At 33.6% G+C, this 24,684-nt stretch overlaps 1 protein-coding gene across 1 annotated transcript in view; it reads right to left on the bottom strand.

The window, feature by feature from the left end:
- Positions 1–24,524, bottom strand: part of LOC127728648 (general transcription factor 3C polypeptide 5-like) — a 60,301-nt gene extending 35,777 nt beyond the window's left edge. The window contains exons 1-7 of the mRNA XM_052236186.1: positions 24,365–24,524; positions 12,256–12,454; positions 10,288–10,542; positions 8,813–8,946; positions 7,087–7,294; positions 5,303–5,469; positions 3,435–3,545 (exon numbers count right to left, since the gene is read on the bottom strand). Coding sequence (XP_052092146.1) covers positions 3,435–3,545; positions 5,303–5,469; positions 7,087–7,294; positions 8,813–8,946; positions 10,288–10,542; positions 12,256–12,454; positions 24,365–24,505 — 1,215 coding nt within the window. The 5' untranslated portion in view covers positions 24,506–24,524. The remainder of the gene's footprint in view (positions 1–3,434; positions 3,546–5,302; positions 5,470–7,086; positions 7,295–8,812; positions 8,947–10,287; positions 10,543–12,255; positions 12,455–24,364) is intronic.
- Between the last annotated feature and the right edge of the window lie 160 nt (positions 24,525–24,684).

Below are 24,684 nucleotides of genomic sequence, written 5' to 3'. Positions count from 1 at the left end.
TAACCCCTAGTATTTTATACGAAACTGTTTATAGCACCCTTACACTTTCATCTGGGTATTCAACAAAGAAAGATAACTCGTGTTTGCACTGTTTTGACCGGGAAATATAAAATAGGTATTCCGATCCCGGTAAAACAGGACTCATCGTCAACTGTCTGAAGCTTGAATCCCGGTAAACCGGGACTCATCGGCGAAAGGGTTAAGGAAAAAGTAAATAGTTACTGATACATAATACCAGTATAAAACCTGGTCCCATAGACAGTTAGCTACATGTTCTTGTATTTGTCTTGTGTCATGTCAGTTTTGAATCTATTGTTTGACTGGTTGTATTTTATGTTATTTTTAAATTTACTCTAGTTTCATAACTAAGTACCAAGCGTATTTTAAAAGCAGAGAACATTTTGATAAGCTACATGTATTTTTGTATACTTGATTCAATGTATTGTTTTGTATTGTCTTACTAATAATGTGTACATGTCTATGTTTTATTTGTATATAACTTATGTCTATCTTTGTCTATTTATGTCTATTTATGTACTTGCAGGGTTATTGTTTATACGACATAATAAAAGTATTGACATGCAATCTAGTCTGCTCTACCGCCCACTTTACCCTACTATAATTACAATCAAATGTTCAATATAAATAACATTTCAAAGAGACGCGACTCTTGTAAAAATAATAGATCAGTGTAGATTTTCATCCAAAAAATAGCAGATAACAACCTATGATATTAATTTCATAACAATCCTACATGAAATGTAGACGGTGAGAATGCTTACACTGCAGATTCTCGAACCCTCCAAAACATTGCTAATATAAATTTCATTAATATTTGACAAGAATTGTATACTTGAGAGTGCTTACAACGCAATTTCTATAAAATTCACATTTCTAAGGGACATAACTCCTGTAAAAATAATTGTTCAGCTAGTTGTCAGAGACATTGCTGATATAAACCTTTGATACAAATTTCATAAATATCTGGCAAGAATTGTACACTGACAATACAATTGTCTATAAAATTTACATTTCTAAGGGACATATATGTATAACTCCTTAAAAAATAATTGTTCAGCACAGATTTTCAAACTCCCCTAAATCATTGCTGATATAAACCCTTGATATAAGTTTCAGAAATATTTGGCAAGAATTGTTAACTTGAGAGAACTTGCAATGCAATTTTCTATAGAATTTACATTTATAAACTCATTGTTGAACAGTTTGCTTAAGCAAACCAGTATGATGCTTCATTTAACATAATGGTCAAGAAAACAAATTTATAGATAGATCAGTAATAACTGGTTCTATTTTTTTTCTAAGGTAAAGGAAGTATCAGTTCATAATAGACACATCAAATTTGTTTAGAATCAAATTCAAAGAATTAAAACACCATTACATAATTTTTTTAAGTTAAGTTTAAAGTTGAAAACAATATACATTATGGCCCTGTCCATATGGCTGAACCCAAACATCAAAATAGATGGCAAGATGATTTTGAAGTTCAAAAATATTGAACATTGTGTATTCTTTATTTTATACAAAAGTGCACATGCTGAAATGTCTCGCCTTCTTTACTAACCATTGATTTTATGTTGATAGTCCTAAATACAAAGCTTTACTACAAGTAACACATAAACTTAACATGATCCAAGAAAATGAGGTGAAGGTCAGATAAACCAAACGAGAAATACATGTACACCTTACAATCATTCAATAAACCAAACATAGTTGACCTATTGCTTATTGTTTCTAAGAAACAGTCTTAAACAAGAAAACTTAACATTGACCAATGAACCATGAAAATGAGGTCAAGGTCAGATGAACCATGCCAGACAGACATGTACACCTTACAATCAATTTAGGCATTAAATATAGTTGACCTATTGCTTATAGTATCTAAGAAACAAACTTAACCATGAAAACTTAACATTGACCAATGAACTATGAAAATGAGGTCAAGGTCAGATGATACCTGCCAGACAGACATATACACCTTACAATCCTTCCATACAACAAATATAGTTGATCTATTGCTTATAGTTGAAGAAAAACAGACCAAAACACAAAACTTAACACTGAGAAATGAACCGTGAAAATGAGGTCAAGGTCAAATAAAACCTGTGAGACTGACATGTACATCATAAAATATTTCCATACACCAAATATAGTTGACCTATTGCATATAGTATTAGAAAAAAATACCAAACTCAAAAACTTAACTTTGACCACTTAACCATGAAAATGAGGTCAAGGTCAGATGACACCTACCAGTTGGACATGTACACCTTACAATCATTCCATATACCAAATATAGTAGACCTACTGCTTAAAGTATCTTAACCTTGTTCACTGATCCATGAAATGAGGTGGAGGTCAAATGAAAATTGTCTGACGGGCATGAGGACCTTGCAAGGTACGCACATACTACATAGTTATCCTATTACTCATAATAAGAAAGAAATTAACATTACAAAAAATGTTGACTTTTTTTCAAGTAGTCACTGAACCATGAAAATGAGGTCAAGGACAATGAACATATGACAGACAGAAACTTCGTAACAAAAGGCATATATATACAAAGTATGAAGCATCCAGGTCTTCTAGCTTCTAAAATATAAGACTTTTAAGAAGTTAGCTAACGCCACTGCCGCCGGATCACTATCCCTATGTCGAGCTTTCTGCGATAAAGTCGCAGGCTCGACAATAAAAAAATTACAAAAAAAACAATAATATAAATTACATCAGACATTCAAATTTGAATAGAAAACAAAACAGTTCATGGGGATCATAGCTCTCCATATTTCTTTCAGGATTTCCTTTACTATAGATCTTGTCAGATCCTGAAATTTTGAATTTCAGATATTAGCACACACTTAATTGCATGAATTTATCTGAAAGAAAGTCTACAAATATAACGGAAATCACTTAACATTATATCAAAGTTTGAAAAGCATTGGTTAAATAGTTCATAAGTAATTGCAAGGAAACAATAGGGGACTCCAACCATACTGCAAGCCTACCCGCCTTGCACGCCCAAATCAATAACTAGATTTCCATCAAAAAATTTGGTTAAAAATGAAACATAGAGATGATACACATTGGTTGCCAAAAAATTGTTTTTCTTGTTAAAACTTAACTAAACTCTGATATGTGGTCTCTAGAAATGTTACATTTTAGCTAATCTTCTTAAATACCTAATTTTTCACTTCTTAATATATATTTTCAACAATACCTGCACAAATTTACATCACACATTCTCTGTGAACTCTAATAACCAGGAATTTAATTTCACTCCAGAACAAACATAAATCTGCTTGGCACAATTGTCTAAGAGAAGATATCAGCATGACATGGTTTCAATAATAGCCTTACTAGGTAAAGTGGTACCATATGGAAACTTGGTAATAAATTCTTTTAAATGCATTACCAACCTTTCCCTTTTTAACTAAATCTTGAACTTCATCAACCTGTATATCACAAATCTGGTAAAACATCTGCCTACAAGGTGGTAACCTATCTGGTCTGTATATATGAACTGGCTCCTGAAAGATCAAATATTGTAATCAGCACACTATATAATTTGTTCATTAACCCCTTTGCCTGAGTCCCCTACTACATGTGCTCTAGTGCCCAAGATAAACAGATGCTTCATATATAATTTGTTCATTAACCCTTTTGCCTGAGTCCCCTACTACATGTCCTCTAGTGCCCAAGAAAAACAGATACTTCATATATAATTTGTTCATTAACCCCTTTGCCTGAGTCCCCTACTACATGTGCTCTAGTGCCCAAGAAAAACAGATACTTCATATATAATTTGTTCATTAACCCCTTTGCCTGAGTCCCCTACTACATGTGCTCTAGTGCCCAAGAAAAACAGATACCGGTACTTCATATATAATTTGTTCGTTAACCCCTTTGCCTGAGTCCCCTACTACATGTCCCAAAAAATCCCATGCTCATTTAACTTAGTCTGAATAAGCAGGGATACAGTTTGTCCTACCAAGTTGTTGTTTCTCTTTGCAAAAAAATCAAAAAATTGAAACAAAGTCGGTAATTTGAAAAAGACTGTATGTCCAAAAAATTTGGTCTATATCTGCAGCTACCTTGAAAAAAAGGACACACTTACATATTTCTAAATGACAGATAAAATGACAGAATGATTGGATAAGGTGCCCCTTAGCAGTTAGAAAAACAGATATTCCAGATAATACGTGCTCCATTAATTAATTCAAAATTTGTTAGTAATACAAGAGTGCACATGCTGAAATGTCTCGCCTGCTTTACTGACCATTGATTTTATGTTGAAAGTCTTAAAGATAAAGGTTTTACTAAAAGCATTACAGAAATTTAACATTTTTACAAAACTATGACAATGAGATCAAAATCAGATAAATTGTGTCAGACAGACATATACAATTTTTATACACCAAATATAGTTGATCTATTGCGTATGCTAATTGAAAAACAGACCAAAACACAAAAACTTAACATTGACCAATAAACCATGAATATGAGGTCAAGGTCAGATTATATCTGCCAGACAGACATGTGTACCTTACAATTATTCCATACACCAAATATAGCTGACCTATTGCTATTAGTATTTGAAAAACAGACCAAAACACAAAAACTTAACATTGACCATTGAACAATAAAAATGAGGTCAAGGTCAGATGATACCTGCCAGACAGACATCTACATCTTACAATCATTCAATACTCCAAATATAGTTGATCTATTGCTTAAAGTACTAGAGATACAGACCTAAACACAAAAACATAAAATTAACCAATGAACCATGAAAATGAGGTCATGGTCAGATGATACCTGCCAGACAGACATCTACATCTTACAATCATTCCATACACCAAATATAGTTGACCTACTGCTTATAGTATTTGATAATCAGACCTAATCACGTAACTTTAACCTTGATCACTGATTCATGCAATGAGGTGGAGGTCAGGCAAACTCTGTCTGACGGACATGAAGATGTTGCAAGGAACCCATATACCAAATATAGTTATCCTATTACTTATAATAAGTGAGAAATTTACATGACAAAAAACTCAAATTTGTTTTGTAAGCAGTCACTGAACCATGTAAATGAGGTCAAGGACAATGGACATAGGATTGACGGAAACTTTGTAACATAAGGTATCTGCATACAAGATATGAAGCATCCAGGTCTTCTACCTTCTGAAATATAAAGCTTTAAATAGTTTACGTTGCCGCTGCCTGATAGTAATACCTATGTCTCGCATACTGTAACTGCAAGACAGAAATGAATACTTACTGATTCTGTGGCTGTTCCTTGTTTTTGCTTACTACCACTTGGTTTGTTTATATCAAGACTCTCCAAATCTATTTTAGGAACGTTTGGTGCATTGCGTTTCAGAGCTGGGAATGCTAATGTATTTTCTGATCTCTTACATTTTATTGCCACCATATCTCCACAGGAAGCTACAAAGGTAAATGAAAGGTTCTAATACACAAAGTCTTATTGTTATTCCATTGATTGAATGACACATTCTAGTTATACAATGTATTTGATGCAACTCTAAGCTATGAAACAGAACCATATATCAATCAATGCATAAAAACTTCGCTCAGAAGTTATATAGTTTGCTACTGACCCTACAGATCCATAGAGGGTTAGTAAAATCTATAAGGGGTTGAGGCCAAAGGCTTCTCCTACAACTTGTAGTATCTTAGAAAGACATGACCTCCAAACAAAAACATTAAAGTTTATCTCTCAAGAAACACATATATTTTCCATTGATCCTTTTGTAGTCAATTTTTTTTTGGTGTGGCAATAACTGGCATCTTTGAACCATAATTGTATCTTTTTAGGATTTTTTAGATGGGTTTCTTTAAGAGGATTATAAATGTATCATTTACAAAAATTATGGCTGCATCCGTTCCTTTACATGTTTGCTCAGAAACAAGAGAATTTTTAAATACCGTAGAAAGGCTTGTATAGTTCGCACTGGTACATAGTCCGCACCCCCTTCTCCCCACGAAATTTTAGGTAAAAAAACTTTTTGTAACTGTTAGAAAAGGTCTAATGAAACTCCGGTAATTTCAAATCCTGTGCGGTCGTTTGCGGTATTTTCTTGGGAAAACCTGTTTTCCATCATCAAACAGAAGCTGAAACTGCTTGTAAATGATTCTAGAACGCTTCATGATTGTTAAAATAAGTTTTATTCACTTAAAAAACAATTTAGAAACTTGTGTATGTTTAAACAGGAAGTTTAAAAAGCACGTGTAAAAGAAGTAACTAACCGGTGAGAGTCGAAATCCGTACATAACAGATATCACTTTAATACGACTTTGAAAGTAAAACAGTTCCATCCTTTTGTAAAACAGTCTTTAATATATCTATCACATTAATGTTTGAAGATCTTAAGCTAACACAAACCATATTAGTCAGTATGAAACACCAAAATGGAACGAACAATAACCGATTACGTTTTGTAGTTTACAAATTCTGAGCTGGTTTACGGTTGTCTTCACTGTGTTTGTATCGTTTCAATCAAGCAGATACCAGTTTATTTCAACCAATGCATTGAAAAGAAACGAGAAATTTGTAATGAAAGGTTTAGTTTTTATATTTATCGGTATTAATTTGATATTGAATAGAAATAACTTATAAATATGGATGAGCTAAAATTATTAGTTTGAAAAATGATAAGAGCGCCCTCTACAATATAAATAACAAAGATGGCGGAACGTAAACAACGACCTCGCCCGCGAAATTGAAATTTTTCTCTTATTTCTTGCTTATTGTACTCTATAGTCCGCACCCCTTCTGGAAGGTCCAATTTTGGAGAATAAAACCGCGGACTATACAAGCCTTTCTACGGTAATGTAAGATTTTAAATCTTTCATGGTTTGTTCTATATTCATGCTTTATATCATTTTGCTGGTGTATTTCTGTCAATTATTCTTCTTTTCATAATTTTAACAATAACAATTCAACAAGACTGATATTTACAATTGGTGCCTTAATTTCAGAATGACAAACAATGCATTTATGCAGAGATAAGATTAACATGTCTTTTAACTTTTGTTATTTACCTTGTCTTTTTCTATAGTCCACAGTTTGATACATCTTGGCCTCTGGATGTTTTTTGGGGTCATAACCATATCTGGTCCACAAACATCTCCATGGACCATTTGTGTAATAAAAAGCCACCAATGGTAACAAGTACTTCAGTTTGTCCTTAAATCCTGTGAAATGGTAATTCAATGCAGCTCTTGACCAAATAGGTCGTGTTTCAAATAGCTGTAATATAACAAATAGTGCTTTATATTCTATTTTAGTTTTAAATTTATGTTCATCATTCACTGGCTTTGAAGAAAATAAGGACTTATATGCCTAATTCCCTCAAGGTTGTTTGAAACTGGCCAAGTAGTTTTAGACATTAAATAAAGAAATGTTAATTCCAATTCAGTTAAATGGGTTTCCTTTGTGACATCATTCTAATAAGTACAAACTGTATAACATAAATTCCACACTGATAGAAAATCTTTGAGAAAGGTGTCAATTTCATCATTCCTATAAAGTTTGAAAGTTTTACAGAGAGGAAAATTGATTAATTAGAATCAAGAATAATGATTTTTATCTCCTTGGAATAAAACGAGGAACTTTCAATACAATATTCATTCAAATTTTGGCTCAGGTTGGTCAAAGAGCTACAGAGAAGAAAATAATAAAAGCTTCAAAAAAACATGTGTGATCTTATTTCCATTTCTTCATAAAATAGATAGGTGAAGGGAGATTACTCAATATTTTTTTTCAATTATTTGTATTCTAAATAAAATCAGTGAATGAATGCATATTCATGAAAGTGAACTTTCATTCTTAATTAAAGAAATGTCAGTAAATTTTTCTTTATTGTAAATTTTCTGCCTACTATTTCTCAAAATATCAATAATTAAAACTTTTTTTTTTACAGTAGACAGTCTTTGTGTATGACATTTAAGAGTTTAAAATCAGGACAAAATGTGATTTTTTTACAAAAACAGGCTATTTATTATTGGTCTGTGTTTGTATCACCCTGCTCAGCTGTATGTAAAATCCTCAATCATGAGTTTGTGAGGTTTTATGTGTTATTCCCCAGCCTGAATAACTTTGATTCTAAAGATTTAAAGTCTATACTGAATTAACAATTTTGACCCAAACTTATGAAGTCTTTTTTCAGTTGACTCTAATTAGTAAAGACAATAGTCAACATACTGAAAAGTCTCATAATATATGCAGGTAAATAAAAAGGTAAAAAGACTCAAATCAATGGGTAGCAACACTTTTGGTTTGTACTAAATAAGATCAATAAATAGATAACTAGTGTTTTTAGCAGAACCTTTAGTAGATTGAAAGAATATATATATACTTAAGCTAGCATCAATTTGAATGTTAGTGATGTTAGTGAGTAACAGTGATACCTTCTGATTTTTATAAATTTTAAAAACATAGGAAAACAACATTCTTTAATAATGTCAGATATGAGCTTAAACAGACTATCCCTACTTTGCAAAATCATATGTTTAATTTTATTTACTTTACTGTTTTTACTTAATATGTCAAATCTTGTCATCAAGGCATGGTTTACATTTACATTTTCTGAAAGCATGTCTTCTGAAGTTTAAAAAATGTGATTAGTTACGGTATCATACAATTTTTGAATTTTTTGCTGAACTGATAGGTGCAAATTAGCCCAAAAATGTACCTTTTCCTTTTACTGGACAAACGAAAGCAGATTTAAAAGACTTGAATTGAAAATTAAGTTAAACAAAAACTGACCTTCTTCAGTTCCTCTTCCTGTTTTGGTTTGAAGAATTTTTTATGTAACTCTCTGTCTGCCTCATCTGATGGACTTAATGGTACATCATCAACATAACTGACAAACAGTGTATACACTGTTCTTTTCTGACGAACTAAAATAAAGATATCATTTTTCATATGAAATTCCATATTAATCTGAGCAGATTTCTCAAAATTGCAGCATGAAGCTGAGCTTAAAGCTTTAAATTGCATGAGTTGTTTGAATGATTTTTTTTTTATTGTCTAGGTAATAAAATGAATCGTTAATGCTGATTCAACATACAATATAATAAGATAGGAAACATAATTTTTCAGGGAACACAACTGATAAATAATGCTGATATTTTTAAAAGCAGATTGAATTTCATAACATGCTGATATGTCTATCTTCTTCATCTTCATGTATAACATTATTAGATCTTTAACTTAATAATACATCTACTTTTTAATGATAAAGATGATGCTGAAAATTGAAGTCTTTTTGAAGAGCATACATATTCCTTTACTTACCTCGATAATGAAATTATTAATAAATTGCCTAATAGCATGATAAACATTGTATACCATTTCATATTTCATTTTATATTATGGTAAAGTGGGTTATCTATTGTTCAGGCCTCAATCATAAAGCCAATGATATAGGGTATTATTTCTTATAATAGTAAGGCCATTACATTATATTTAGTATTTAATTAACTTTGAAAAAATAATTAATACTATTTAAATAGCTACTTATAATGACTTCACCCCAGCTGCTTCATCCTCTTTCACAGGTAACACCTGCCTCATATTTATTCTGATATACATGTAGATAGATATTGGTAAATTATAATAAAATTTGGTTGGATAAATTTACCTGTAGACTGTTGATGCGTTAGCTATGTACATGTACATGATGTACAAAGCTTTCTTGAACCATAATGTAAAATTCAATATAGATGAAACAGTCATGTTAGGTGTCAGGTACAATATAGATGAAACAGTCATGTAAGGTGTCAGGTACAATATAGATGAAACAGTCATGTTAGGTGTCAGGTACAATATAGATGAAACAGTCATGTTAGGTGTCAGGTACAATATAGATGAAACAGTCATGTTAGGTGTCAGGTACAATTAGGTAAACTATATAATCCGTAATAATGAGAAAATAACTCTTCCTTAACTATAATTAAAAGGAAATGTGGCATATAAGTCCATTCGTTTGATGAGTTTGAGCTTTTGATTTTGCCATTTGATAAAGGACTTTCCGTTTTGAATTTTCCTTGGAGTTCGGTACTTTTGTTATTTTTCTTTTTTCTATGAGATAGCAAACCAATAACACATTTGAATAGGATCTCAGCTATCTCAAACATGTAAGGAATGAGAGAAAAGAAAACTATTTCCCTCAGATGTATGAGATTTTCCAAAATTGCAATTTAACTCAGTGTGAAACTTGACATATCTTAAAAACTCACTGGTTCCAATGAGATGTGTTGGTCTACTATGGTCTGGATTAACATAGCCAGGTTTATGAGATATCTCTCCTCTATACAGATAATCCTTGTCAGGAAGATCAAATCTAGAAAATATCACCGGTGGCAAGAATAAAGCTGCATCTCGATTGAAGAACTCATTTCTATCCACATTTTGACGGAGGTGTAATTGGTGAGATATATTCTCGTATCCAGACTCTGCTCTATTAAAAGGAAGATACTGGAAATCTGCCATGGCTGTAAATATAAATTCACAAAATCTTTTATTTACAAATGTAAGGCTGGTGATTTAGATATTTTTTTTTCAACAAAAGTGGACAAATATATTTGCATTATACTACATAATATGCTCTTGAAGGTACCAGAATTGTAGCAGAGACGATTTGGGTATTTCATGTATATATACTATGGCCCTGAAAACCTTCCACAAAATGGCTGCGATAAAATTCTTTCGAGTTTTCATTTTAAGAGGATTTATTATATCTAAGGTAAGTCACAAGATCACCTAACTACCAAAACTATACATTACAGGCTTTACAGTTGTATTTGAGTCATTGAACCATAAACATGAGCTCATGCACAAAAGACACATGGCAGAAAGATTCTTCAGACTTTAAGGCATCAAGATATGAAGAATCCAGCTGTTCTACACTATGACCATTCATAGCTTACGCTTACATTTTTTTGGATTAATTTATCCAATAAGTTTTGAAAAATAAGATGACATTGTCTTGTTCAATCTGATATTAATAAGGGCATTCTTAGATAAACGTTAGGCTATCATTTAAGATTTTAAACATGGACAATTAATACTATTCAAATAAAACTATCGGTACTGCTTTTAGTAAGGAGGTGTGGTATGATTTCCAATTAGACAATAATTTATAAACCAAAGGACAATGATGTAAACAATTACAGGTCACAGTACAGCTATCAATAATGAGCAAAACCCATACTGTATAGTAAGCTATAAAAGGCCCTGGTACGACAAAATGTAAACAATCTAAAAGGGAAAACCAACCACCTCATTTATATTACAACAATGAATCAATAACAAACAACATCCACTGGATTACCTGTTCCTGACTTGGTACACGCACATAAAGAATGTGGTTGGGTTAAATATGTTTGTGAGTCCTCAACCCTCTCCTTAACCTTGGAAAGTGGTGTAACAATAAAGTTCAATCGAGGTATTGAAATTCATAATATTAATAAAAGTGAAGTTTTGAAATTTGAAATATAATCATGATTATGACAGTCAGACATTACAACACATCTCTGTCAAGCTGCTGACCAAATATGAAGTCATTCTGTTCAGTATTACCTGAGAAAAGAGTGGCGAAAATATTCAATTAACAAATGGACAGACAAGATGAATGCCATGTAGCCCCCCTTTCCTAGAATGGGTATTATGTATTAATAGAAAAACTTGACCAACCAACCCCATCCATTTTCAACTTCATTACAAAAAACACCATAAATATTATAATAGTGGCAGAGTCTTTCACAAAATTCTTCCAATTTCTTTTGTTTCTATTGGTAAAAGTCATCAAATGAAATGAGGTAAAAAGACAGTAATTACCTTGGCTTGAGAAAAATGTTTGTGTTCCAACAAAATAATTTATCTTTACTAATTACCATAACACAGAAATGAAAATTATTTTGTTGATATATACACAATCTTATAACTGGTGAGAACTGACCACCAATAATAATCCAAAATTAATATCCTACAATTAAAATCAAATCTATCATATCTATCACAACACATAATATAAAAGGAGATGTTGTACGATTGCCAATGAGACAACTATATAAAGACCAAAGGACAAAGATTTAACAATTACAGGTCATTGGAACGGCCTGATGTCCCACACGGTAAATAATGAGCAAAACATACAAAATAGTTGGCTATAAAACATCATACTGTTAGATACAAGTTATTTTTACCATTAAATTTGTATGTTGTATCAATAATTCCAAGTACTTCAACCTGATACTCATATTGGGATTTATCTCCCTTCTTTGGTCGTCTTTTGACCTTCATCAATAAATTTGTAGTAGAGCATCTTTCACCAAATGCTGGTTTACAGAATGGATCAGCAGGCCTCCAATTTACTGATAATCTCTTGTTTGCTTCTGAATATACCTGTGTTTAAAGTAATATAACATGTAACAAATATTACTACAAGGCTATATATTGATCTGTTGATGTTTTGTGACATTTGAATGCTGTCTCATTGATGTATATTGATCTGTTGATGTTTTGTGACATTTGAATGCTGTCTCATTGATGTATATTGATCTGTTGATGTTTTGTGGCATTTGAATGCTGTCTCATTGATGTATATTGATCTGTAGATGTTTTGTGGCATTTGAATGCTGTCTCATTGATGTATATTGATCTGTTGATGTTTTGTGAAATTTGAATGCTGTCTCATTGATGTATATTGATCTGTTGATGTTTTGTGGCATTTGAATGCTGTCTCATTGATGTATATTGATCTGTTGATGTTTTGTGACATTTGATTGCTGTCTCATTGATGTATATTGATCTGTTGATGTTTTGTGGCATTTGAATGCTGTCTCATTGATGTATATTGATCTGTAGATGTTTTGTGGCATTTGAATGCTGTCTCATTGATGTATATTGATCTGTTGATGTTTTGTGACATTTGAATGCTGTCTCATTGATGTATATTGATCTGTTGATGTTTTGTGGCATTTGAATGCTGTCTCATTGATGTATATTGATCTGTTGATGTTTTGTGACATTTGAATGCTGTCTCATTGATGTATATTGATCTGCTGATGTTTTGTGACATTTGAATGCTGTCTCATTGATGTATAATGATCTGTTGATGTTTTGTGGCATTTGAATGCTGTCTCATTGATGTATATTGATCTGTTGATGTTTTGTGACATTTGAATGCTGTCTCATTGATGTATATTGATCTGTTGATGTTTTGTGACATTTGAATGCTGTCTCATTGATGTATAATGATCTGTTGATGTTTTGTGGCATTTGAATGCTGTCTCATTGATGTATATTGATCTGTTGATGTTTTGTGACATTTGAATGCTGTCTCATTGATGTATATTGATCTGTTGATGTTTTGTGACATTTGAATGCTGTCTCATTGATGTATATTGATCTGTTGATGTTTTGTGGCATTTGAATGCTGTCTCATTGATGTATATTGATCTGTTGATGTTTTGTGACATTTGAATGCTGTCTCATTGATGTATATTGATCTGTTGATGTTTTGTGGCATTTGAATGCTGTCTCATTGATGTATATTGGACATCTCTTTTTATTTAAACATGTATTTGAATTGTAAATTAGACAAAGTGATGCCCCCGCACTCCACTCTGAAGTATCTGTATTATAACAAAGTCAACGTAGGACTTTCATTGAGATATTATTGTGTCTGGGAGACACAAATGATGCCCCCGCAGATGCAAAGTGTTATTTTAAAATACACAAAGTTGAGCATGGGAGCACATAGGTCTCCAGTTCACTGTAGGAGGAGTTATCCGGAAACTCTATGCACCTCCTATGCGAGTATATACTCCAAAATGACAAAGTTCAACTATCTCCCAAAAGAGCAAATATTAATAATAAAATGCTCCGCTGGGCGCAGCTTGATTTGACCGCAGAGGTCGAACCCTGAACAGTTGGAGCAAGTATGGACACAACATTCAAGCTTGATACAGCTCTGAATTTGGATTGTGATTAAATATTTGACACAGCATAGGTTTCTGACACAGAATGAATTTGGTCTAAGAACTTTAAATTTTTTAATTTACCTATTATGGTCCATTATCCAAAATCTAAATACATACACGGTTAGATTCAGCATATCAAAGAACCCCAAGAATTCAATTTTTGTTAAAATCAAACCAAGTTTAATTTTGGACCCTTTGGACCTTAATGTAGACCAATTTGAAAACGGGACCAAAAATTAAGAATCTAAATACACGGTTAGATTCAGCATATCAAGGAACCCCAATATTTCAATTTTTGATGAAATCAAACCATATCATTATCATTTGCTTTTATATAAAAATCAAAAATAACCAACTTAAAATAGAAAATTTTAAAGAAAAAAAAAAAGGAACTAGAGGCTCTCAAGAGCCTGTGTCGCTCACCTGATTCTACTTTGGTTTTGGAAATCATGTAAAAATAGATTAAAATCATAACAGATACCCTAATAATGAGTGAGGCCAAATTTGGTTTAATATTGATCCTGTAATTTGATAAAAAATCCTGGTGGCCATCTTGAACAGTAAATCAGCAACAAAGTAGCAACATTTCATCAGCACCTCATAAGAAACATTTAAGCCATGTTTTGGTTTCATTCCATTCAGTGAACCTCTAGAAGAAGCATTTGTATGTATTTCCCATAGGGTCTTATGTTAAAGGAAGTCCCCCCATTGGCTGCCATCATGGATGAAGGATCAGCTTCAAAGTAACAAAACTTAGTCAGCACCTCATAAGGAACATTCATGCCATGTTTGGTTTCAATCCATTCAGTATGTGGTTCTCTAAAAGAAGACATTTGTATGTATTGTCCCCATCTGGCGGCCATCTTGGATGAAGGATCAGCTTCAAAGTAACAACACTTGGTCAGCACCTCAAAAGGAACATGCATGCCATGTTTGGTTTCATTCCATTCAATGGTTCTCTAAAAGAAAACATTTGTATGTATTTCTCATAGGGTCCTATGTTAAACTAAGTCCTCCGCTGGCGGCCATCTTAGATTATGGATCGGCTTCATAGTAACAACACTTGGTCAGCACCTCATAAGGAACATTCATGCCATGTTTGGTTTCATTGCATTCAGTGGTTCTCTAAAAGAAGACATTTGTATGTATTTCCCATAGGGTCCTATGTTAAACTAAGTCCCCTGCTGGCGGCCATCTTGGATGATGGATCAGCTTCAAAGTAACAACACTTGGTCAGCACCTCATAAGGAACATTCATGTCATGTTTGGTTCATTCCATTCAGTGGTTCTCTAAAAGAAGACAATTGTATGTATTTCCCATAGGGTCCTATGTTAAACTAAGTCCCCCGCTGGCGGCCATCTTGGATTATGGATCGGCTTCATAGTAACAACACTTGGTCAGCACTTCATAAGGAACATTCATGCCATGTTTGGTTTCATTCCATTCAGTGGTTCACTAAAAGAAGACGTTTGTATGTATTTCCCATAGGGTCCCATGTTAAACTAAGTCCCCCGCTGGCGGCCATCTTGGATTAAAGATCGGCTTCAAAGTAACAACACTCCGTCAGCACCTCATAAGGAACATTCATGCCATGTTTGGTTTCATTCCATTCAGTGGTTCTCTAAAAGAAGACATTTGTATGTATTTCCCATAGGGTCCCATGTTAAATTAAGTCCCCTGCTGGCGGCCATCTTGGATTATGGATCTTCTTCAAAGTAACAACACTCGGTCAGCATCTCATAAGGAACATTCATGCCATGTTTGGTTTCATTCCATTCAGTGGTTCTCTAAAAGAAGACATTTGTATGTATTTCCCATAGGGTCCAATGTTAAACTAAGTCCCCTGCTGGCGGCCATCTTGGATTATGGATCGGCTTCATAGTAACAAAACTTGGTCAGCACCTCATAAGGAACATTCATGCTATGTTTGGTTTCATTCCATTCAGTGGTTCTCTAAAAGAAGACATTTGTATGTATTTCCCATAGGGTCCCATGTTAAACTAAGTCCCCCGCTGGCCGCCATCTTGGATTATGGATCGGCTTCAAAGTAACAACACTAGGTCAGCACCTCATAAGGAACATTCATGCCATGTTTGGTTTCATTCCATTCAGTGGTTCTCTAAAAGAAGACATTTGTATGTATTTCTCATAGGGTCCCATGTTAAATTAAGTCCCCTGCTGGCGGCCATCTTGGATTATGGATCAGCTTCAAAGTAACAACACTCGGTCAGCATCTCATAAGGAACATTCATGCCATGTTTGGTTTCATTCCATTCAGTGGTTCTCTAAAAGAAGACATTTGTATGTATTTCCCATAGGGTCCAATGTTAAACTAAGTCCCCTGCTGGCAGCCATCTTGGATTATGGATCGGCTTCATAGTAACAAAACTTGGTCAGCACCTCATAAGGAACATTCATGCCATGTTTGGTTTCATTCCATTCAGTGGTTCTCTAAAAGAAGACATTTGTATGTATTTCCCATAGGGTCCCATGTTAAACTAAGTCCCCTGCTGGCCGCCATCTTGGATTATGGATCGGCTTCAAAGTAACAACACTAGGTCAGCACCTCATAAGGAACATTCATACCATGTTTGGTTTCATTCCATTCAGTGGTTCTCTAAAAGAAGACATTTGTATGTATTTCCCATAGGGTCCTATGTTGAACTAAGTCCTCCGCTGGCGGCCATCTTGGATAATGGATCAGCTTCAAAGTAACAACACTTGGTCAGCACCTCATAAGGAACATTCATGCCATGTTTGGTTTCATTCCATTCAGTGGTTCTTTAAAAGAAGACATTTGTATGTATTTCTTATAGGGTCCTATGTTAAACTAAGTCCCCCGCTGGCGGCCATCTTGGATTATGGATCGGCTTCATAGTAACAACACTTGGTCAGCACTTCATAAGGAACATTCATGCCATGTTTGGTTTCATTCCATTCAGTGGTTCTCTAAAAGAAGACATTTGTATGTATTTCCCATAGGGTCCCATGTTAAACTAAGTCCCCTGCTGGCCGCCATCTTGGATTATGGATCGGCTTCAAAGTAACAACACTAGGTCAGCACCTCATAAGGAACATTCATGCCATGTTTGGTTTCATTCCATTCAGTGGTTCTTTAAAAGAAGACATTTGTATGTATTTCTTATAGGGTCCTATGTTAAACTAAGTCCCCCGCTGGCGGCCATCTTGGATGATGGATCCGCTACAAAGTAACAACACTTGGTCAGAACCTCATAAGAAACATTCATGCCATGTTTGGTTTCATTCCATTCAGTGGTTCTCTAGAAGAAGTTCAAAATGTAAAAAGTTAACGACAACGATGGACGACGCCGGACGACGGACGCCAAGTGATGAGAAAAGCTCACTTGGCCCTTTTGTCCAGGTGAGCTAAAAAAAGGACCCCCCCCCCCCAATTTTTTGAACCCCCTTATGATTCATCACCCCCAAACTCAATCCCAGCCTTCCCTTTGTGGTATGGTAGCTTGCAGTACAATTTCAGAGAGATCCATACACTTGAACACAAGTTATTGTCTGGAAACTGTAAAAATGCTTGTTTTTTGGCCCCAAATTCCAAAACATTTAGGGCAATTACCCCCAAACTCAAACCCAGCTTTCCCTTTGTGATATGGAACCTTGTAGTACAATTTCATAAAGATCCATACACTTACACACAAGTTATTGTCCTGAAACTAGAAAAATGCTTGTTTTTTTACCCTTTTTGGCCCCTTATTCCTAACATTTTGAGGCAATTACCCCCAAAATCAATCCCAGCCTTCCCTTTGTGGTATGGTACCTTGCAGTACAATTTCAGAGAGATCCATACACTTGAACACAAGTTATTGTCTGGAAACTAGAAAAATGCTTATTTTTGGCCCCTTATTCCTAAACGTTTTGGGCAATTACCCCCAAACTCAATTCCAGCTTTCTCTTTGTGATTTGGAACCTTGTAGTACAATTTCAGAAAGATCCATACACTTACACACAAGTTATTGTCATGAAACTAGAAAAATGCTTGTTTTTTGCCCCTTTTTTGGCCCCTAATTCCAAAAATTTTGAGGCAATTACCCCCAAAATCAATCCCAGCATTCCCTTTGTGATATGGAACCTTGTGGTACAATGTCAGAGAGATCCATACACTAACACACAAGTTATTGTCTGGAAGTTACAATAAACTGCTTCGCTGAGCGCAGCTGGATACGCCCGCAGAGGTCCAACCCTGAACAGTTGGGGCAAAAATGGACACAATATTCAAGCTTGATTCAGGTCTGAATTTGGATTGTAATTAAATATTTGACATATTATAGGTTTCTGAATAAATGTAGTCAAAGAACTTGAAATTGGTTATATGAATTGAATTTATATTCAATTAAAGATTTCTTGCTGTTGTGCAATACTTAGTAAATCTGTTGTCAGACTATAAACAAATAAAGTTCAATAAATTCTCAATGTCATATTAGAAATTTATCAAAATAAAAAGGGAGCTTACATCAATAGATATAAACAATTCACCAACGTTTCATGAGAATTGGTGACAGCATTTTTGAGTTATTGTCCGAAAACTGGAAAATCCCCCCTTTTTTAATGAATAAAACCCCATAACTCAAAAAAGTAAAATGTAAAATTTATAAAATTCTAAAGGGAGCTTACATCAATACATACAAACAATTCACCAAAGTTTCATAAGAATTGCTGAAACCATTTTTGAGTTTTGTCCGAAAACTGGAAAATCCCCCCTTTTTTTATGAATAAAACCCCATAACTCGGAAACGTAAAATCTAAAATTTATAAAAATCGAAAAGCGAGCTCATGTCAATAGATATAAACAATTCACCACAATTTCTTGCAAGTTGGTGAAAGCATTCTTGACTTATTGTCCGAAAAACTGGAAATCCCCCTTTTTTTAATGAATAAAACCCCATAATTCGGAAACGTAAAATCTAAATTTTATAAAAAACGAAAGGGAGCTCACGTCAATAGATATAAACAATTCACTAAAGTTTTATGCAAATTGGTTAAAGCATTTTTGAGTTAATGTCCGACATGTTGACGACAGACAGACGGACGGACAGACGGACGGACGGACAGAGGTATGCCATAATACGTCCCGTAAACGGGCGTATAAAAATGCTTATTTTAGCCTCTTTTTGACCCCTAATTCCTTAACTGTTGGTACCATAACCCCCAAAATCAATTCCAACCTTCCTTTTGTGGTATTGAACATTATGGTAAAATTTCATAGAGATCCATTCACTTAAACTAAAGTTATTGTGCGAAAACCAATGTGTCTTCGGACGACGACGACGACTACGTCATACCAATATACGACCTTAAAATTTGCGGTGGTATAAAAATCAAAACCCTGACCACATGCACACCTTCAATATATGTACAAACAGCCAGCAAAGTGAAAACTTCCTAGCATTCAAATTGTAGGAGGAGTTATGTGGAATAACTATATACCCATAATGGGACGGAAGGACGGACAGGGGTAAAACAATATGCCCCCCAACTTTTAGTTGCGGGGGCCTAAAAAAAAAGGAACCGGTATATTGATTTCTGAGCCTTCCCTTCCAAAAATTACTAGATGGATACAAGAACGTTACTTTTTTTGTAAAAACAGGTAATTCAAATAGAACATAAAAAAGATTTTGTAGGAGCAACCTACATGTAGCAACATCAGCATGATTATAAGGAAAGGAATATTGTCTGTTCTATGGTCGGGTTGTTGTCTCTTTGACACATTCCCCATTTCCATTCTCAATTTTATTCCAGACAGAATATGACGATTATAAATGTCAAATACTACTATAAAGATCAAGTTCTTGTGAAAAGATATCCTAACAACATTTGTAGTATAATACTAGTATTCACTTTCTCTAAGCGGTAAAATTTTGACTTTAATATTAATATGAAAGTGTTAATTGACACGTCATTTTAATGGTAGGTGATTTTTGCTAGCCTAAAAAAAATATTAGCATGATAATCATATAGCTATAGGGAAATACATGTAAGCCAGGATGAGTTTGGTGGGGTATACATTGTACATTTATATAGTGATATCTTTGACATAACTAATGGCCATGATGGCATGCTTTTCTATTGTCTGACATAGTACATGTGAGTTGACTTCACTTAATTACTAATGTGGTAATTTAAAACAATTGAATCAGATATTGTTGTATAAGTTGCCAAACACTGTTCCTATGTACATATACTAGGTATAAATAGTGAATTTATTTGTAAAAGCTAGCTATATAAAGGATAAATCAGACTTTAATGAGTAGTTTGCATGAACCTATTTTTAAAAACATATTACATAGTACATGTAGATTGATTAATTCTGTCTTGCACAGGTGAATTAAAATAATCCCTTGACTGTTGAATTAAATTTTTTATGCAATCACTATTTAATTTCTACCATTTGTTGGGGAAAAAATTGTTTTTCTTTTATATGATATTCATCAACTTTATTATGTACAAAATTTGGCGAAAGAAATATATCAATTTGACTTCGTTCATCTGGTAATTTTTTCGGGTTTCTTAAACTTTTTCCCTAGTCAGACAATACTCCGATTTCACCTTGAACTCATCACACCTATCGATTTTGACAGAAATCAATAATCAGCTGATTGCATTTGATAGCAATCAACAACAATGGACTAATTAGAAAAGGTATTAATTGTCTTCTTAAATTAAAAAGTGTGGTGAAATAGCATCCCATGTCAACTAAAGGATTGTTTTTACAAATTTGATAAAAATAATTGCTTTGAAGTTTGAACTTTACAACTGTTTTAGCGGCGTACCTGTTCTAAGCATATTTTTACGTTTCAACTTTTACTATTAACGATGGTTCGGAAAAGAAAGCTGTTGTCTTGAAGAAAGGGTTTCGAAAGTAAGAAAAATCTATGACATTATTCTTTGTCCTTTAACTAGACAGTATCCAATGTACTGAATGTTGATAAAGTCTGTCATGTCTGTGTTCTGAGAAGTCAAAATTAACAGTTTCTATTAATCAAAGAGCTGAAAGCTCTGAGGAAAAATGACGCCAAGTGCTGTCTCTAATATTGTGATATTTTTTATGCAAGTCTTGATTTTCACATACCGTAATAAGTTTAACATTGCAACATGTCTAGTAAGCATATAATTGATATTCATATATGTGTCTGTTTTTTCAGTACAAATAAATAGGTCAAGACTACCTGAATGATCTACAGTATCCAATTACTACTGGCTGTTTTTTTGTATAAATAAATAGGTCAAGACTACCGGAATAATCTACAATATCCAATGACTACTGGCTGTTCTTTTGTACTAATAAAAAGGTCAAGACTATTTGAATGATCTACAATATCCAATGACTACTGGCTGTTCTTTTGTACATATAAATATAGACTACCTGAATGATCTAAAGTATTCTAAGTAATGTGATTTTTTTCTTGCAATTACATTTTTCTAAATCAAGAATATAGACTACTAGTATCCTTTTCAAACCAAATGATTATGAAGAGCCTGTTGTTAGCAAGCTCTTATACCCCACATACTCATTAAATAAGTTACTAGTGACCTAGTTATTTCTGTTACTTGAAGCAAATTATATTTCTGTATATTTAGACAATAGTATAATATTGTTTTACTAGTTTTATTTCACCTTGAAGATTAGACAAATAGGGATACTCCTTAGATTTTTTATTTCATATCAGTCAGGTCGCTTTATATGAAACTTGAAACCACTTCTCTGCCATATTGTTATTTTATAATAACTCTGCCCTTGACCATGTTGACCCATGCCATGTAATTGATATTCATTCTTTAACCATATATCATAGTCAGTTAGTTTTTGATTTTGCACTCCCACACCACATTTCATGTCGTTCAGGTCAAATGTCTGTCTCCATTTAAGTTAATGACATTGAACAATCATGGTATTAAACACAACTGCAATAGTGATAATGCTGTTCTCGTGGGTCACCATATTTTCCAATTGGGTAGCATTCCAGTTATTGAAATTTGTGTCAGATTAGAACAATGATCTAGATCTTTAGGAATGGATCTTATAATTTAATATGGAGCCATAGTATGGGACCCCTACACGGTAACAAAAAAAAACAAGCTTGAAAGGATACAATGTCAAGCGGCAAAATCTATCACCAGAGATTACAAGTCAAAAGAGGATGGATGGGATACGTCTCAAAAATGCTTGCTGAACTGGAACTACAGCAAGATCTGATTCTCCAGACAAGACGAACAAAGCGTTGAAGCCAGATGTTAATATTTATGTAAAAAGTAGTTGAGGGGCTGATTCCCGCTATTGAACCATTCTGTCATTCTATAATATCATTGCGTAAGTATTTCTGTATTAGCCTTGTTATTGGTCCATGTCTTGGGTGTATTGGTCTGAGGCGAAGCGGAAGGCCAATACTGCTGGCCGAGGACCAATAATAAGGCCAATACAGAAATACACGTAATAGTATCTTTATTAATTAACTACAGTGTTACAATATTTTTTTTATTTCATTTCACAAGAGATAAACATTTTTACCTTGAAGTGGAACTATCCAAATCTCAGTTTCCTTTTATAAGATGCAATATCTAATGATTCTGTGCCGTTTGACTGCTGGCCGAGAACCAATAATAAGGCCGATACAGAAATACACGTAATAGTATCTTTATTAATTAACTACAGTGTTACAATATTTTTTTAATTTCATTTCACAAGAGATAAACATTTTTACCTTGAAGTGGAACTATCCAAATCTCAGTTTCTTTTTATAAGATGCAATATCTAATGAGTCGGTGCCGTTTGAAGTATCTTCAGCCTTTTCTCATCTGATGTATTTTTCTACCCTTTCCAGTCACTATAAAGTGTTACAACTTTAATTTAGACACAACACATAAATAGTAATTGGAAAGGTACTGCCATTGCATGTGTAATGCAAATATATTTAAAAAAAAAATAATGTAAGAGTTGAAATTGATACAACTATCCATAAGCCAATTGACCAAAGAACGAAGATTTGCACAATTACAGAATGCATATGCCTGGTTCGGGTTTAAAAATAAACGACCGTTTAAATACAAAACATGAGAAGCGACAGTAAACAGTAAAAATCGATTTGTACCATCGACATGATGAAATTATGAGGTCGTCAAGAAATGAACTTTGTGATAATTTACTCGTTCCCCAAACCTGAAATAATCCCATCATCTACTTTCAAAATGCTTTTTAAATGAATGGGACCGTCTTTAACCTAAAATATATGCCATACTGAACGTTTCAGCTTGTTTATGGTGAGTAAACCTGCGTCTTACAAACAACTGTTTACTTTCAGTTTGAGTTTATCGTGACTTACGATCTAAAAACTAGAGACGTTCCGAAATCCTGTTTTGTAAACAAAGATTCATACGCACCGCGTGGGTATAACCGTATTACTAATTTCCGATTTTTAAAATCTTCTTAAATCTGGATAAAGACCAGTTTCTATCCAATGGATATCAAAATGATTCTGATTTTCACTTTTTTTAATGATTGTAAAGTTGAAATGGCATGAAAGGCTGACATTATTTAGGAGAACTATTTTGTCTAGCGATTGCTGACCATTGGAGGGTAAAAAGTCCAACACCATAACAAAATGGATCTATTTATCATGTATACATACCGATTGTTTACGATTGTAAGACATGTGCATAAAAGTGAAAGCTCGAATAAATATGAAAAATATAACAAAGGGATAGCTCCAAATACCATTTAATAACAAAAAACATATGGACAGGTCAAGATATCTTTTTGGTAAATAAAATAAAGTATGTAAACTGGTTTCCGTCCGACTACAACACTTTGTTCGAGTGTAGCGTAATACAAGCAGATTCCAGTTAGTATGTAAAATAGTAAATATGAAACCGAGTGCGGTAGGCAGAGGCAATAATCGACTTCCGTAAGTTCTGGTCAATGGTATCGGAAACATGCCGCTGATAGCGTCATTTTCCAAAAAGTACTACACTTAACCAGAGGAAGAAGAAGACATTTTGTTCTAATTGCTTGTTCATTTATTACAATGTGGATTATAAAATAGATATGTAGAATTATAATAAATGGGACAACAATACTGTTGACTTTTTTTTTAACAAGACGGAAAACAAGTAAAAAAATATTTTTTGTTAGTTGGCGAAAAAAAATTGAGAATGTCGGAAAAAATATTGTTTTGGCGAAAGAGGTGGCGTAAATAATTTTGACCCAGGGGAAACCCTGATGAAGACAAGTGCTTGTAACAGAGGCATACACAGGCATTTCTTGCCTGTGGTGGTACCGTATACTCATATTGTGTTGTTCACCTTTGAAACATTTTCAGTTCCACCAATAGACTTCAATGCTTTATCGGCATTCTTTACAACACCTGGATAATCTACACAAACAAATCGTTTGTGATTAAAGGGAACTTTGGTTAATTTATCTCCGCTAGACCACATGTTCATGTTTTTGTTTTCATTTTCATTTTCAACAGTGCTTTAATCTCTAATTGTATTTTTCCCCCGAGAAAACCGTTATGATTTTGAAATTTATAAAACAGCTGATATAATGTAAATTAATAAATCATACTTCTGTTAATATAATAGTTTTCAATTATAAATAAAAAAAATAGTTTGAGATTTAT

Source organism: Mytilus californianus, unplaced genomic scaffold (assembly GCF_021869535.1).
Source record: "Mytilus californianus isolate M0D057914Y unplaced genomic scaffold, xbMytCali1.0.p SCAF_2, whole genome shotgun sequence".
NCBI classification, from domain to species: domain Eukaryota; kingdom Metazoa; phylum Mollusca; class Bivalvia; order Mytilida; family Mytilidae; genus Mytilus; species Mytilus californianus.
The sequence above is the reverse complement of the archived record's forward strand: the minus strand, read 5'-3'. Positions and strand labels throughout refer to the sequence as shown.